Genomic DNA, 16460 nt, shown 5'->3' with positions numbered 1-16460 from the left:
CCAACACGTTCATGCTGGCTGCAAGGTAGTCCCATTTGCCCAGGTTTAGCCCACATCTCTCCAAAACCCCTCCTATCTATGTATTTACCCAAATGTCTTTCAAGTCTTGGTAACTGTTACGTAAATACCTATGTCAGGATGCTTTTTATTGACTATAGTTCTGCATTTAAAACCATCACTCCTACAGTCCCAATTGTAAAGCTACAGAATCTGGGTCTCTGTACCTCCCTCTGCAACTGGATCGTTGACTTCCTAACTGGAAGACCACACCCTGTGTGGATTGGAAATACCATCTACACCTCTCTGACGATCAACACTGGTGCACCACCAGGATGTGTGCTTAGCCCACTGCTCCACACTCCCTACACCATGACTGTGTGGCTAGGCACAGCTCAAATGCCAGCTGACAACACAACTATTGTTGGCAGAATTTCAGATGGTGATGAGAAGGCATACAGGAGTGACATATTCCAGTTAGTTGAGTGGTGTTTCCGCAACAACCTGGTACTCAGCGTCAGCAAGACCAAAGAGCTGATTGTGGACTGCAGGAAGGGCAAGACGAGGGAATGCACACCAATCCTCATAGAGGGGTCAGACATGGAGAGAGTGAGCAATTTCAAATTCCTGGGTGTCAACATCTGAGGACCTAACCTGGACGCAACATATTGATGCAGCTATAAAGGCGGCAAGACAGTGGCTATATTTCATTAACGTTTGAGATTTGGTTTCTTAACTAAAACACTCAAATACTTCAACAGATGTACTGTGGAGAGCATTCTGACTGGCTGCATCACCATATAGTACAAGGGGTGGGGGAGGCGGAGTGTCTACTGTACAGGATTAAAATAAACTGCAGAAAGTTGTAAAATTACTCAGCTCCATCATGGGTACAAGCCTCCACAGTCTCCAAGGCATCTTCAAGGAGCAGTGCCTGAGAAAGGAGGTGTCCATCATTTAGGACCACCCACCCTCCACTACCCGGGATACGTCCATTTTTCATTGTTACCATGGAGTGGGAGGTACAGAAGTCTGAATGCACACACAGCAATTCAGGAACAGCTTCTTCCACTTTGCCACCTGATTTCTAAATGGACATTAACCCACGAAGACTACCTCATTACTTTTTTTTATTTTCTTTATTTTAAATTTTAACTTAACTTTAACAGACACACATTTCCTTAGTATAATAGTTTTCTTTTCTATATCAGTTTATCACGTATTTCATTGTATTGCTGCCGTAAAGTTATCACAGTTCACGATGAATGCCGGTGACAATTGAATCTGATTCTGGACCTTTCCCAGTCACTTCCTCCGGCAGCTCATTCCTTCAGCAGTGTCCACTATGACTCGTACCACCAAGCCAATTTATTACCTAATTGGCTAGCACACGCTCAATCCTTATGTGATCTATCCTTCTGGAACAGCCTCCAATCTGGGACCTCGTCAAAGGCCCGTGAAGATGATATGAGTCATATCGCACTCGGCAGACCCAGATCACTTCTTCAAAAATAAACTCAGTCACATTCATGAGATATGATTTTCCCCACACACGCAATGCCATACTGAGCAACCCAAATCCTTGCCTTCCCACACTGATGCCGGGCTCACTGGCCTGTGGTTTCTTGGCTTGCCCTCACAGTATTAGGCACCCTTCAGTCACCCCGGCCCCTCTCTGTGTGGCTAACGTATTTACAAGCATCTCCAACAACACCCAGCAATTTCTTCTCTGGCTTCCAACAATGTGCTCAGATACATTTGGTATGAACCAAGAGAATTTATCCTCCGTGATAAGTCTTAACATGTTTTAAATTTGCCAGCACCACCTCATTGTCAGTAGGATCATGGATGATGAAGTACGATGGTTAACACATTCTTTTATTAATCTCTCTATACTACCCATATCCACATCCACAAACTCATGTTTGGGCACATCCAGAATCAGACAAGTCTGCAATCTCATACATGCACATCTGAAATTCCACATGGTCACAAGGGGACAACTCAGCAATACCACATGTGCATCTCACATATCGCTAATCCCACACACACGTAATCCCAGGTGTAACACATGGCTCGATTAACTCACGTTCATCTCAGGGAAAGTGCCATCTGCCCCGCCAAACTGTGCACTCATGTTTACGTAGATGCTGTGTAATACACCCCGGATCAAACCCACAATGCAAAATATCAGACAGTACACACAATAAACGATTAAATAATTACACTTTATAACTCTTATCTTGTGGTCTCATGAGACCATGGATTTGCACCTTGGAAGGTTTCCAGGGCACAGGCCTGGGCAAGGTTGCATGGAGACCAGCAGTTGCCCACGCTGCAAGTCTCCCCTCTCCACGCCACCGATGTTGTCCAAGGGGAAGGGCATTAAGCTTGGCACCGGTGTTGTCACAGCGCAATGTGTGGTTAAGTGCCTTGCTCAAGGACACAACGCGCTGCCCCAGCCAAGGCTCGAACTAGTGACCTGCAGATCACTAGACAAACACCTTAACCACTTGGCCACATGCCTGTAGTGCTACACATCAGCAATATGCCAAATCTACAATCTGACATATTTGTAATCGTACATTTCTGACATCTGACAGGATACACACTCTTTTGTTGTCTCTGTGTTGGACAGTTCTGGCTGTTAACATGATGTCTCGGCTCTAGTACAATCTGACTTGCTGGAGATGTCCATAACACCAGCCTTCCATTCCAGTTCCAGAAGAAAACATGCAGAGGCCTTCTCAAATCAAGGAGCGTTGGCTTGGAATGATGAGCTGGTACAGCCCTGGAGTCTCTTGGTCCTTATCCTAATGGAACCACTAGTCTGGGGAAGCAAAATTGGTCACATCAGATCCAGGGTCAACTGCACCTTTCCATCCCACCTCCCTCAGACCCGTCCCCTTCCACTCGACCTGCCCCATCGTCCCCCTCCTCCCATACCGGCACTCCCTGGTAACCTTCGAAGCAGACAGCGAAGTACATCCATGACAGACACAGTACAAATATGTACTGGGGCAGCCTGCAGGTGTTGATGTGCTTTCAGCACTCACATACCATGTCCCCAACCTACTAATTCCAATCTGTACACTTCTGTAATGCAGGAAGAAACTGTAACATCCCAAGGAAACCCACACGGTCACAGGGAGAACGGACGAACTCCGCACAGACAGCCACGTAACTGAACCTGTGTAGCTGGCCCTGAACAGCATTACACTTACCAGTACACCAGCGTGCTGCCGCTGATACTCTCCTGCATCAGAACCTTCCCCTACCCCCACAGACCCTCAGCTATCCCTTCCCCACACCCTCCCTGCTCCCTCTGCCCAGTTCCCTTCCCAGCCATACCTCGCCTTCTGCAGCTGGCACCGATAATGAGGATAATGATGACGGAAATGGCCCTGATCCCGAAGAAGAGTGGAATCCAGCACAACCCACTGAAAATGCTGGAGCTACTCAGCAGGTTAGGCTGTATCCAGGGTTGAGTTCCCTGCACTGGAGAAAGAATCAGAGAGGGTGTCTGAGACACAGGCCCCACAATCACACAGGGTACGCTGCCCCGTGTGGTAACATTACAGGGCACACTGCCCCGTGCAGTAATGCCATGGGGCACACTGGCCCGTACTGTAATATCAAGTGGTACAGTACACCGTACAGTAATATTACAGGGTACACTGCACCATATGGTAATATTACAGGGCACACTGCCCTGTACTGTAATAATACAGGGCCCACTGCCCTGTACCATAATATTAGAGGGTACATTGCACTGTACTGCAATAATATAGGGTACACGGCACTGTACTGTAATAATACAGGGTACACTGCCCTGTACTGAAATATCACAGGGTACACGGCACCATACTGTTATATTACAGGGTACACTGCCCTATACTGTAATATCACAGGGAACTCTACCCTGTGCAGTAATCACCTCGGATACAACTGCCACTGCTCCGTACTGTCCCCAGATACAGCTCTGCCCTGTCGCAGGATAAACCAAGCCCTGCTCTATCCTGTTCCTGGATACCAGGGACTTGACCTCACTTTGAGCAGCAGCAAACTGGAGATCAGAACCCTGAGAAGACGCAGCTCACTCAGGCTTGCCAACTGAGTCGAAAAGCTAGCGACTCATGGCAGTTTAGTGCTTTGAGCAGTGGCCTATCAGCATTTGGGATAGATTGGCAAGAACAAATTAAATTAAGGCAGGGGCAAGCAGAGTGCCCACTGTTGGAGTGGTCACATTTTAGCTCTTCAAGGCTTCATCAGGTGAGGCTTCAGTCAGAGAAGGCAAAAAAGCTGTAGATAGAGTTTCCACCCCCACCCAACAGTTTATTGTTCTTCCTTCTTTACATTTGCTGAGTTAGCACAGTAGAGATGCCAGGCAGAATAGTGGCATGCTCCTCTTGAGTGGTGTGGGAAGGCAGGGAGACCTCCAGTGACCCTGATGACAAGTGCATCCTGCTGCGGTTTCTAGCAATCCGCATTGAGGGGTTGGAGCTGGAACTGGATGAACTCTGGATCATTTGAGAGGCTGAGGGGGTGATAGACAGGACTAATAGAGAGGTAGTTACACTCAAGGTGCAGGACACCGGAAACTGGGTGACAGTCAGGAGGGAGAAAGGGGTTAAACAGCCAGTGCAGAGTACCCCAAGGCATCCCCATCAACAACAGGTATATCTCTTTAGATACTGTTCGAGGGGTTGACCTAGCAGAGGAAAGTCACAGCGGTCAGGTCTCTGGCACTGAAACTCAAATGGGAAGGGGGGGTGGGGAAGAAGAAGCAAGCTGTGGTGACAGGCGATACATTAGTTAGGAGAACAGAAAGGAAGTTCCGTGAACGAGAATGAGATTCTTGGATGGTATGTTGCCTCCCGGGTGCTAGGGTCTGGGATATCTTGGATTGAGTTCTCAGCATTCTTAAGTGAGGGGATGAATAGCCAGAGGTTCTGGTCCATGTAGGTACCAATGACAGGGGTAGGACGAGTGACGAGGGTCTGCAAAGTGAGCTCAGGGAGTTGGGAGTTGGCAGACCTCCAGGCTTGTGATCTCAGGATTGCTACCTCCACCACGTGCTACTGAGGCCAGAAATAGGAAGAATATATAACTTAATATGCGGCTGAGGAGCTGGTGAAGGAGGCAGGACATTAGAGCTTTGGATCATTGGGCTCTCTTCCAAGGAAGCTGGGTTCTGTTTAGAAGAGATTGTTTGCACCTGAACTGGATGGGGACTAATATCCTAATGGGAAAGTTTGCCATACTGCACGGGAAGGGGGCGGGGTGCTAAAACTAGAGTTGTAGGGGGATGTGAACCAGAGTGCCAGAGCAGATAGTGCAGAGATTGTGGAGATACGTTGTTATAAAGACCTCAGATATAGTCAGGAATCAAAAGATTGAACATGATGTGACTAATGTTCTGAGCTTGTATATTTCAATGCAAGAAGTTTATAGGAAAGGCAGATGACTGCAGGGCTTGGATCAACATATGGAATTATGATAAGCTAGCCATGAGTGAGACTTGGTTGCAGGAGGGGCAGGACTGCCAGCTCAATATTCTGGGGTTCCATTATTTTAGATGTGACAGAATGGTGGGGGGGATTAAACAAGGAGGGGTGGCGTTATTGGTCAGGGAAAATATCAAGGCAGTGCTCAGTCAGGACAGACTGGAGAACTCACCTAGTGAGGTGTTGTGGGTGGTACTGAGTAACAAGACCATATAAATGTGGCTATATTACAGATCACCCAACAGTCTGAGGGATTTAGAGGAACAAATTTGTAGAGAGATTGCAGACTGTTGCAAGAAATATAAGATTGTTTTAGTAGGTGATTTTTAACTTTCCAAATATTCCCATACTGTAAAGTTACTAGATGGGATAGAATTTGTCAAATGTCGTAAGGAACGTGTCCTTAATCAGTACATAAAAGTCCCAATGAGAGAGTGTGCAATAATTGATCAGCTATTAGGGAATGAGACAGGGCAGGCGACAGAAGTTTGTGTAGGGAAACGCTTTGCATCTAGTGATCATACTGCCATTTGCTTCAAAGTCAATATGCAAAAAGACAGGTCTGGTCTGCAGATTGTGATCCTAAATTGAAGAAAGGCCAAATTTGATGGCATCAGAAAGGATCTGGCAAGTGTGAATTGGGACAGGCTATTTTCTGGTAAAGGCGTGATGCCTTGAAAAGTGAAACCCTTAGAGTAGAAAGCTTGTATGTGCCTGTCAGAATAAAAGGTAAAGATAACAGGGCAGGGAACCTTGGTTTTTAAGAGATATTGAGGCCCTGGTTAAGAAAAGCAGGTATAGACAGGGAGGAACAAATGAGGAGCTTATGGAGTACAAGAAATGAAAGAGAACACCTAAGAAAGAAATTGGGAAGGGTAAAAGAAGGCAGAAAGTTCCTCTGGCAGACAAGGTGAAGAAGAATCCCAAGGAATTCCACAGAGCAAAAGAGGTGGGGGAGATCTTAAATGAATTCTTTGCATCTGTTTTTACTCAGGAGACGGACACAGAGTCAATAGAAGTGAAGCAGAGTAGCATCAACTTCATGGACTCTGTATAACCCTGTATAGATTACAGAGGAAGTTGTGTTTGCTGTCCTTAGGGCAAATTGTCCTGTCCAAGGCCGAAAGAAGCTGCAGAAGATCGTGAACATGGCGCAGCACATCACAAAAACCAATCTTCTGTCCTTGGACTCACTTTACACTGCACACTGTCGGAGCAGTGCTGCCAGGATAATCAAGGACACGACCCAGCCAGCCAACACACTTTTCGTCCCTCTTCCCTCCGGGAGAAGGCTCAGGAGCTTGAAGACTCGTACAGCCAGATTTGGGAACTGCTTCTTTCCAACTGTGATAAGACTGCTGAACGGATCCTGACCTGGATCTGGGCCGTACCCTCCAAATATCCAGACCTGCCTCTTGGTTTTTTTTGCACTACCTTACTTTCCATTTTTCTATTTTCTATTTATGATTTATAATTTAATTTTTTTATATTTACTAATTTTTACTGTTTTTAATATTTAATATTTGTAATCCAGGGAGCAGGAAGCACAGAATCAAATATCGCTGTGATGATTGTACGTTCTAGTATCAATTGTTTGGCGACAATAAAGTATAAAGTATAAATTAAAAATTAAAATCCCCTGGCCCTGACAGGGTGTTTCCTCAGACCCTATGGGAGGCAAGTGCTGAAATTGCTGGGCCCTAGGTGATATATTTAAATCATTCTTAGTGACGGAGAGGTACCAGAGGATTGGAGGATAGTCAATATTGTTCTGCTGTTTAAGAAAGGTTCTAAACAGAAACCAGGAAATTATAGGCCGGTGAGCCTGACATCAGTAGTGGGAAGGTTATTGGAAAGTATTCCAAAGGACTGGATATATAAGTATTTGGATAGATATGGACTTACTAAGTATAATCAGCATGGTTTTGTGCATGGTAGGTAGTGTCTAACCAATCTTACAGAATTTTTTGAGGAAGTTACCAGGAAAATTGATGAAGGCATTGCAGTGGATGTTGTCTACATGGACTTTAGTAAGGTATTTGATAAGGTCCCACATGGGAGGTTGGTCAAGAAGGTTCAGTCGGTTGGCATTCAAGATGAGGTAGTAAATTGGATTAGACATTGGCTGTGGGAGAAGCCAGAGAGTGGTAGTATACAGTTGCATCTCTGACTGATGGCCTGTGACTAGTAAAGTGTTGCAGGGATCAGTGCTGGGTCTAATGTTGTTTCTCACCTATATCAATCAATGATCTGGATGAAAATGTGGTTAACTGAATCAGCAAATTTGCAGATGACACCAAGACTGGGTTGTAGCGGACAGCGAGGAAGACTCTCGGTACTTGAAATAGATTGCAGGCCATCTGGAAAAATGGACTGATGGAATTTAATGCAGACAAGTACGAGGTGTTGTACTTTGGTAGGACCAACCAGGGTAGGCTTTATAGAATGAATGTTAGGGCACTGAGGAGTGCGGTAGAACAAAAGGATTTGTGAATGGAGACCACAATTCATTGAAAGTGGCATCATAGGTAGATAGGGTCATAAAGAAAGCTTTTGGCACATTGGCCTTTGTAAATCAATGTACTGAGTGTTATGTTGAAGTTGTATAGGACGTTAGTGCGACCTTATTTGGAGCATTATGTGCAGTTCAGGTCACCTACCTACAGAAAAGATGAACTAAGGTTGAAAGAGACAGAAGATTTTCAAGGATGTTGCCATGCCTGGAAGATCTGAGTTATAAGGAAATGTTAAATAGGTTAGGACTTTATTCCTTGGAATGTAACAGATTGCGAGGAGATTTAATAAAGGTATACAAAATTATGAGGGTATAGACAGGGCAAATGCAAGCAGGCTTTTTCCACTGAGGTTAGGTGGGACTACTAAAGGTCATGGGTTAAGGGTGAAAGGTGAAGAGTTTAAGGGGAACATGAAGGGAAACTTCACTCAGAGGGTGGTGAGAATATGGAATGAGCTGCCAGCACAAGTGGTGTATGCAAGCTCGATTTCAATGTTTAAGAGAAGTTTGGATAGTAGGGATAAGAAGGGCTATGGTCCCTGTGCAGGTCGATGGGAGTTGGCAGTTCCAATGGCTCAGCATGAACTAGATGGCCCGAAGGGCCAGTTTCTATGCTCTGCTTTTCTGTGACTCTACCTGAGTATCTGAGGATCTCCCCCAGCACAACTCTGGGACCCTCAGACACCTCGCCCCCACCACAGACTGCCCCACCCGTGAGCGCACACGTGTGCTCTTGGACCCTCCCCCATGGCAACCGACCAGCTCACCGTCATTCCAGATGATGGGATCCTTCAGTCCGCTGTGCCCCACCCGGCAGGAGAATGATGCCGGGTCCGCGGGATCAATCTGCACCCACTTCCGGATCTGGTATGTGCCATTGTGATTGGGCAGGAGCCCAGTGGAGTGTGCCTCAGGGAGGATGGTCCCATTCTTCCACAGGGTCACCTCAATGGATGAGGGGCGGAAGCCAGTGGCCAAGCAGGAGAGGGTGCTGGTTTTGGCTGACAGGGTGAAGGTCACCTGGGGAGGTTCTGGGGGGAAGGAAGGTGAGTCAGTGTGGAGTCTATAGGGATAGAGACACCCCCAACCAGAGAGACAGAAAGAGAGCAAGAGACCCCAAAGAGGGGGAACATGGTGGAGTCCATCACACACACACAGATCGATAGAGACCACCCAATCCTATCTCTTTATGATACTCTAACGCGCACACACGCATACGCATGCACACAACTGGAGACAATTTCTCATCTCTGCTCCCAGAACCCCACACCCTCACATACCTCTCACTCCCGCCTCCCCCACACTTTCTTCCTAACTGCCCCCCGTCACCCCTTCACCCCCCCCATTCACTACAACCCACCATCCTCATCAGTGATGTTCAGTTCCCTACCCCAATATCCCGGAATCGCAACCTCCCCCGACCACTCACCCACTCGCAGTTGCCTCCTTCCGTAAGCCAGGAACTTCCTCAGCCACCGGACACAGTCCACCTTCAGGAAGTACTTCCATTTCCCAATGTTGACCATGTCCTGATCCCACTGGTGTTTAATTCTCTCTGCCCACATTACAAATGTGTCCCACTCTGTGTGGTCCTTGTCCAGGCTCAGCAGGTCCTCTCCATCCCAGCTGTACTGAGTGAAGCCTTTCGTGGTCCCATCCTCCCTCAGGTCACAGCCAATCACCTGCTGGAGTGTGTGGATTTCTGTCAAAACATAAGAAGTCGGCGAATGTTTAACGAAACTCATGGTCCTTGTTCCGTGTTCAGAGAAGCACACGTGTCCAGTCAAAGGACCCTTAAATAAATGAGACCATCTGTATGGACTCACACAGCTAGAAAAAGGCCTTTCGGCCCATCACATCTATGCTGATGACTCATCCCGCTTAAGTTCATTTTACCCAGGGTATCAATACTTTGTGCAGCAGGAGCACAGCACATGAAAAACACAATGGAGATAGTTTAACATGTACTTGAATTAACATAAATTATGCACCACTAAACATAAGGACACTAGTACAAGCTGATGGAGAAAAGAAATACAGTCCTCTTGTAGATGTCCTTGATGGTGTGAAGGGCTGTACCTGTGATAGAACTGGCTGAGTTTACCTCTCTCTGCATCCTCTTGTGTTCCTGTGTACTGGAGTTCTTTCATACCAGGCAGTGATGCTTTCCACCGTACATCGGCAGAGGTTTGTCAGAGTCTTTGGTGAAGTGCAGAATCACCTAAACTTTTAAGAAAGGAGGGACGTTGGCATGCTCTCATTGACGGTTGCATCTAAGTGCTGGCTTCAGGATAGACCCTCTGAGATGTTGCTTCAATGACCCTTCACGTAAGCCTTTCGGTGAGGACTGGTGTGTTCCCAGTACTTGGTCCATAACTGCCTTCTGCCTTACAATTCAAGTGCTCACCCAGAGAATTAATGTTGTGGACAGCTAACTAATCTATTAATTGCATGCCTAAACTAAATTAATGCCCTCTGCCTTCACAACAACCGAATCCTCCAATTCCCAGCACAATCATGTACCTACGAAGAGTCTCTTCAGCAGCTCCAGTATTTCTGCCTTGGTCACCACTGCAGGCAGTGGTTTTCAGACACCCACCACTCACCATGCACATCTCCTTTCAACTTACCCCTCCCACCTGGAATGCATGCTTTTCGACCCTGGGAGCAAGATGCTATCTGTCTCTCCATTTATACCTCTTGTAAACATACGGTAAATCAGGGCTTCCCTCTGCCTCCACTGTCCAGAGAAAACAACCCAAGTTTGTCTCACCTTTCCTTACAGCATGTGGCCTCTAATCCAGGCGGCATTGTGGCAAACATCTTCTGCGCCGGCTGCAAAGTCTCCATATCCTTACCACAACAGAGTGACTGCAACTGAATCTCCCGTAATTTGCACTGCCCCAATTTCATACCCTCCTGCAGGGTCTACACTTCTCCTTATCTATAGCTCTCTTAAAACTTAAGGAACAGTGATCTCCATTGCTTAAACGTTTTCCCACAGAAAGGTCAGTCACCTGACCAGGCTGACTTTGCAGCCTCGGATGCCATATATCCCCTCCTTTAGTTGGACTATTTACACTTACTTAAGGACCCATCCCCGGTTGTCCCTAACAAATAAACCCCATGCACTAAGGAGGTCCCCGTCTATATTGAGGAAACTGAAGTAACTCCCAACAACAAAACCTTTTGTTTTCCCGTCTTCCCTGAATCTGCCTGCATGCCTGTTTCTCAATGGCTATTGAAGGGTCTATTGTTTGTTGTCCCATTAGGTTGCTTGCACCTTTCTTATTTTGAGTTTTATTCCTGTACACTCAGTGGCCACTTCATGAGATATGTCTTGTACCTCAGACAGGGGTGCTGCTGCTGTATCCTAACCATTTTAGGGTTTGAGGTGATGTGTGTTCAGAGATGCCCTTCTGTAAGCCACTATGGTAACACATGGTTAGGGTTACTGTATCCTTCCTTTTCTGCTTGAACCTGTCTTGACAATCTCCTCTGACTTCCCTCATTAACAAGGCAATTTCAGTCACAGAATGCCTCCCACTGGATGTTTTCTGTTTTTCACGCCATCCTCTGTAAACTCTAGAGAACGTTGTGAGTGAAAATCCCAGGAGATCGCTTTCTGAGATACTCAAACCATCCAGTCTGACACCAACAATCATTCCACGGTCAAAGTCATTTAGATCACATTTCTTCCCAAATCTGATGTTTGATCTGAGCAACAACTGAACCTTTTGACCATGTCTGCATGCTTTTATGCATTGAGTTGCTACCACATGATTGGCTGATTAGATATTTGCATCATTAAGTGTACCTAATAAAGTGGCAACTGAAGTTAGACTCAGTGGATGAGCCCTCAGTGATGTCCCCTCTGAACACTCTGCTGTGATATTGTCCCCGATTAATATTGCAGCTCTTGGCCCTCCTTTAGCTTCTCATTCTGGCTTCTCGCTCATGATGGAAGGGTCTTGGCCCAAAATGTCAACCGTTCATTCCCTTCCGTAGACTCTTGCTCTCATTGACCTCCCATTCTGTTATGATACACACCCAACTGCTCCAGCTTCCAACATTTAGACCTCTAACTCTCTGGAATATGGCTAGCTGGCGCGGCCCCTTTAAGAGTTCAGGACTATCCTGCTAACTAGCAATCATGGTTTGGGCACCAAGAATTCAGTACTTAAAGAGACCTGAACCGAGATTCAGTGCTCAATGGTGAGCCTAACTAGAAATATTGTCTAGCACAGCCTTTCTCAACCTCCTTGCCCTGGAGAAACCGTTGAAATAGTTTTCAGATCTCAGGGAACCCCTGTATAAAAATTATTATATCTACAGCTCACGGTACGTTAGTGTGATCAGTAATTTGTAGATATAATTATCCAAAAATAATAGTCAATGCTCTTTTGAATAGAGAATCAATTTTTCACCAAACTTCCTCAAAAATAAAACAGGTAATTAAGCTTAGCCTACCTTTCTTGAAATTAATCTCTTTCTTTCCCTTTCACAAATTTTAAAAACTCATAAAGCAAACATAATGAATTTCTGTTAAATAGCTGGCTTAAGCCAAAATGGGACTTAAATTTTCCTAAAGATAGGCTCGGTAGATTTAATTTAAATAAAGCTTGTAAGTTGCTTTTAATCAGTGCTATTTACAACATGAAAATTTATTGACAATGTTGAATGGTAAAGTTACTAAAAACTATAAGCCAAAGCAATATGAATAAAAATATAGCCTAAGACACAATTGTATACAGGACTTTGAAAAAACATTTTCTTACTAAGTGACAGGATCAGGCTCAATTATAGGCCCAGCATGTGAAACCCGTGCTTGTTGTTTGCCACAGACTAGGCACAATGGAATAGGACAACTTGGATCACCAGTCCATGAAGACCCCATTGATAAGCAGCTTTCATTGCAAAGAGGCACTTTTTTGTGTCTGTTGTGGTAAATAGTGCAGTTAAATGACTCAGAAGATTGTAATTCTTCATCATTAACCTTATCAGAATTGTCCATAGGCCTAGGCCTAGTATCCTCCTCTTCCATCTCACACCTTCTCTTCAAAAATTGGCACATTGGACTGTCTTTAGAATAAAAAGTTCCCTCCAATTTTCTACTACACCTGTAGAGTCTGTTCACTCCCATAAGTCAGTCGTCGGTGCACAACAGGAAGTTGGGGGACGTAATTCGGGAGGGAGAGCACTGCCATACTGGGCTGTGAGCTCTCCAACATGATTGCTAACAGTGCTGCTTAGTCACTGCCCACCACTCCGAGTGCTAGCATCATGCGTCGCATGAAGTTCAGAAAACTATGTTTATTTTTAATCATGATCTCTCGCAGAACCCCCAACAAACTCTCACGGCACCCTGTAAAGATTCACGTACAGATGCATGCTCCGTAACCTTACCACTAATATCCCTGGCGCTAAAGTAAACACATTTCCACCCATTCATTCCATCGTGACCATTACCTTGCTCCTGAATTACTGCTCATCTACCTTCCAGTCAATCCCTCCATCTTCTGACTTGTTGCTCTTGTTTTCCCCTCCCCACCCCAAGAAAAACAGTTTAAATCTTCCAGAGTAACATGACCAAACTTCCCAGCCAGGATATCAGTTCCCGTCCAGATAAAGAGCAGGTCACCTCTGCCACAGATGCTCCAGGTATCTAAAAAAGTTCAAAGTTTCTCGAATGTCCCACACCTCACGCAGACGGTAGAAGGAAGAAAACCCTCACTGCCATGCCCGACCACAGTCCGACTCTGAGTCGTCCGAAAACCTCGAGCCTCCGATCAGCCCTCCGCCACCGAGTACCGAGCACCATCTCTATGCGAACGCTTCGACCTCAGTCTCGGTCGCCAGCAGCAGACAAAGCCGGGGATTTTGGGGCCTTCCCTCCAGAGATTCTCGATCACACAGTAGCAGCGGCAGTGAACCGGGCATTTCAGAAATTTCTCCAGATGTTCCTCTGTGCTCTCACGTCTGTCTCCATCAAATCAGAATTGTCCACGTCCCCTATTTAACAGATACGATATCATTTCACCGGAGAGCTGTGCGCGCTGCGTTGTGCTGCCATCTTCTCCTCCCGCTTATGGTGGGGAGGCTAAACACAGCTCCAAAGCCATGATTTAAGTTTGCTGGTGACACCACAGTCACTGGCCAGATTGGAGGTGGTGATGAGTCAGCATATAGGATGAGGCTGAAGATCTGGCTGAGCGGTGCCACAACAATAACCTGTCACTCAGTGTCAGCGAGACCAAAGAGCTGATTATTGACGTCAGGAGGAGGAAACTGCAGGTCCATGAGCCCGTCCTCACCGGGGGACCGGAAGGAGAGGGCCAACAACTTTAAATTCCTCAGTGTTATCATTTCATAGGATCTGTCTTGGGCCCAGCAAGTATGTGTAATTATGAAGAAAGCACACTTAGAAGTTTGTGAAGATTCGGCATAAAATCTAAAACTTTAAAAAACTTCTATAAATGTATGGTGGAGAGTATATTGACTGGCTGCATTATGGCCTGGTATGGAAACACCAATGCCCTTGAATGGAAAGTCTTACAAAGAGTAGTGGATATGGGCCAGTCCCTCATGGGTAAAGCCCTCCCCGCAAATGAGCACATCTACACAGACTGTTCTTGTAGGAAAGCAGCACCCATCATCAAGAAACCTCCCACAGCCCAACCAGCCATGCTCTCTTCTTGCTGCTGCAATTGGGAAGAAGGGTCTGGAGCATAGTTCCCTCTAAGCTGTGTGTGTGTGTGCACACACGTTTTTCAACCAGCGCACAAAGGAAATTAATGCACGCACAAAAGGTTACTTACCTAAAATAATGTAGTAATTAATAATTATACTTATTGAAACTAATCTTTTAGCTAACTGTTTCTGTTACCTAGTTAGTTGGTTTTTCAAATACCACAATGCACGTCACTAATTTACGTCACCTCACCTTTCCTGTTCCGGTTTGTACAGCTGCATCACGGCGGCAGCCATCTTTGACGGACAGTGTTCATATCGAAAAGTTTACAAAGATCTGTTTCAAATCCTGTAGATAGCTTACTAAGTTTTTATTGGAAAAAATATTGATTCACTATTTCGAATTCAAAAGAAGTGAAGGGCGTGAAGCACAAAACAACTGCAAATTTGTTTAAAGTTGAATGGCTTAACAAAATAGTAGAAACTGTTACACCAAAAGCTCATGAGGTCACGAACGTTCAGCTACGAGAAATATTTATGTATGATTCGGAAACTGGAGTTATGTTTGTATTGTCGTGATGCGAAAGTTGCTGGAGAACTTGCTAGTGGGAAGAAGTGGGATGATATTTGGAAACTTGACTTTTTGAAGCGTCACTTGGCAAGTAAATCGCATTTGGACGGTGTACAAAAGCTCAGGCAACAGAACCTGTCATTACCTGTTACAGGAGTGCTACGCATGTTATGGTTGAGCGCAGATGAGCGAGAGCGAAAACGATCAAACCCAGAGGAGATCAAAATTGAGGTACAAGAATGGTCAGCTTTTGATCTCTCCGCAATTGCAGATTCTGACTTTACATTTGGCGATGAACAAGCTATTGTCTTATGTCTAAAATATCATGATTTTCTAGCTGAAAATATTGTAATAGTTAGACAGTTTAATGATTTCAAATTTTCTGTGCAAGAAAAAATTAAATCCAAACCGATTTCAAACTTTTCTCAGATGGTGGCATTTGTACTTCAAAATGAACAGTTTTGCGACCTTGCACAGTTGATGGACATTGGGGGAACCTTTCTCGCGTCGAGTGCAGACTGTGAGTGAGGTTTTAGCCTAATGAATCAACTCAAAAACAAACTGAGAAACCATTTAGGTGAATGTCATTTGATATGTTAATGAGCATCAAAAGCTATCAATGCGATGGAAGTTCTATTAGTCGCGATAGAGTTTACAAGGAATGGGTAAATGCCAAAGACAGGAGAGAGAAAAAAATAACTGTGACTTAAATATGATAAAAATTAAATATTTCCAACTTGATGGCATGAACATTGACTTCTTTAACCTCCGTTAATGCCCCTCCGCCCGTTCGTACCCCATCCCTTATTTATTTATTATTATGATTTTTTTTTTCTTTCCCTTTTTTTCTCTCTTTTTCCTCCCTCTGTCCCTCTCACTATAACTCCTTGCCCATCCTCTGGGCTTCCCCTCTCTCCCTTTCTTTCTCCCTAGGCCTCCCATCCCATGATCCTCTCCCTTCTCCAGCCTCGTATCCCTTTTGCCGATCAACTTCCCAGCTCTTAGCTTCATTCCCTCCCCTTCCTGTCTTCTCCTATCATTTTGGATCTCCCCCTCCCCATCCCACTTTCAAATCTCTTACTATCTCTTCTTTCAGTTAGTCCTGACGAAGGGTCTCGGCCCGAAACGTCAAATGTACCTCTTCCTATAGATGCTGCCTGGCCTGCTGTGTTCACCAGCA

At 45.4% G+C, this 16460-nt stretch overlaps 1 protein-coding gene across 1 annotated transcript in view; it reads right to left on the bottom strand.

The window, feature by feature from the left end:
* Positions 1 to 976: 976 nt before the first annotated feature.
* Positions 977 to 16460, bottom strand: part of LOC134347296 (uncharacterized) — a 51344-nt gene continuing 35860 nt past the window's right edge. Inside the window, exons 11-14 of the mRNA XM_063049695.1 lie at positions 9449 to 9721; positions 8787 to 9050; positions 3349 to 3495; positions 977 to 2827 (exon numbers count right to left, since the gene is read on the bottom strand). Coding sequence (XP_062905765.1) covers positions 2823 to 2827; positions 3349 to 3495; positions 8787 to 9050; positions 9449 to 9721 — 689 coding nt within the window. The 3' untranslated portion in view covers positions 977 to 2822. The remainder of the gene's footprint in view (positions 2828 to 3348; positions 3496 to 8786; positions 9051 to 9448; positions 9722 to 16460) is intronic.

The sequence above is a fragment of the Mobula hypostoma genome, chromosome 5, assembly GCF_963921235.1.
Source record: "Mobula hypostoma chromosome 5, sMobHyp1.1, whole genome shotgun sequence".
Lineage (NCBI taxonomy): Eukaryota > Metazoa > Chordata > Chondrichthyes > Myliobatiformes > Myliobatidae > Mobula > Mobula hypostoma.
This window is presented reverse-complemented; position numbering and strand designations above follow the sequence as displayed.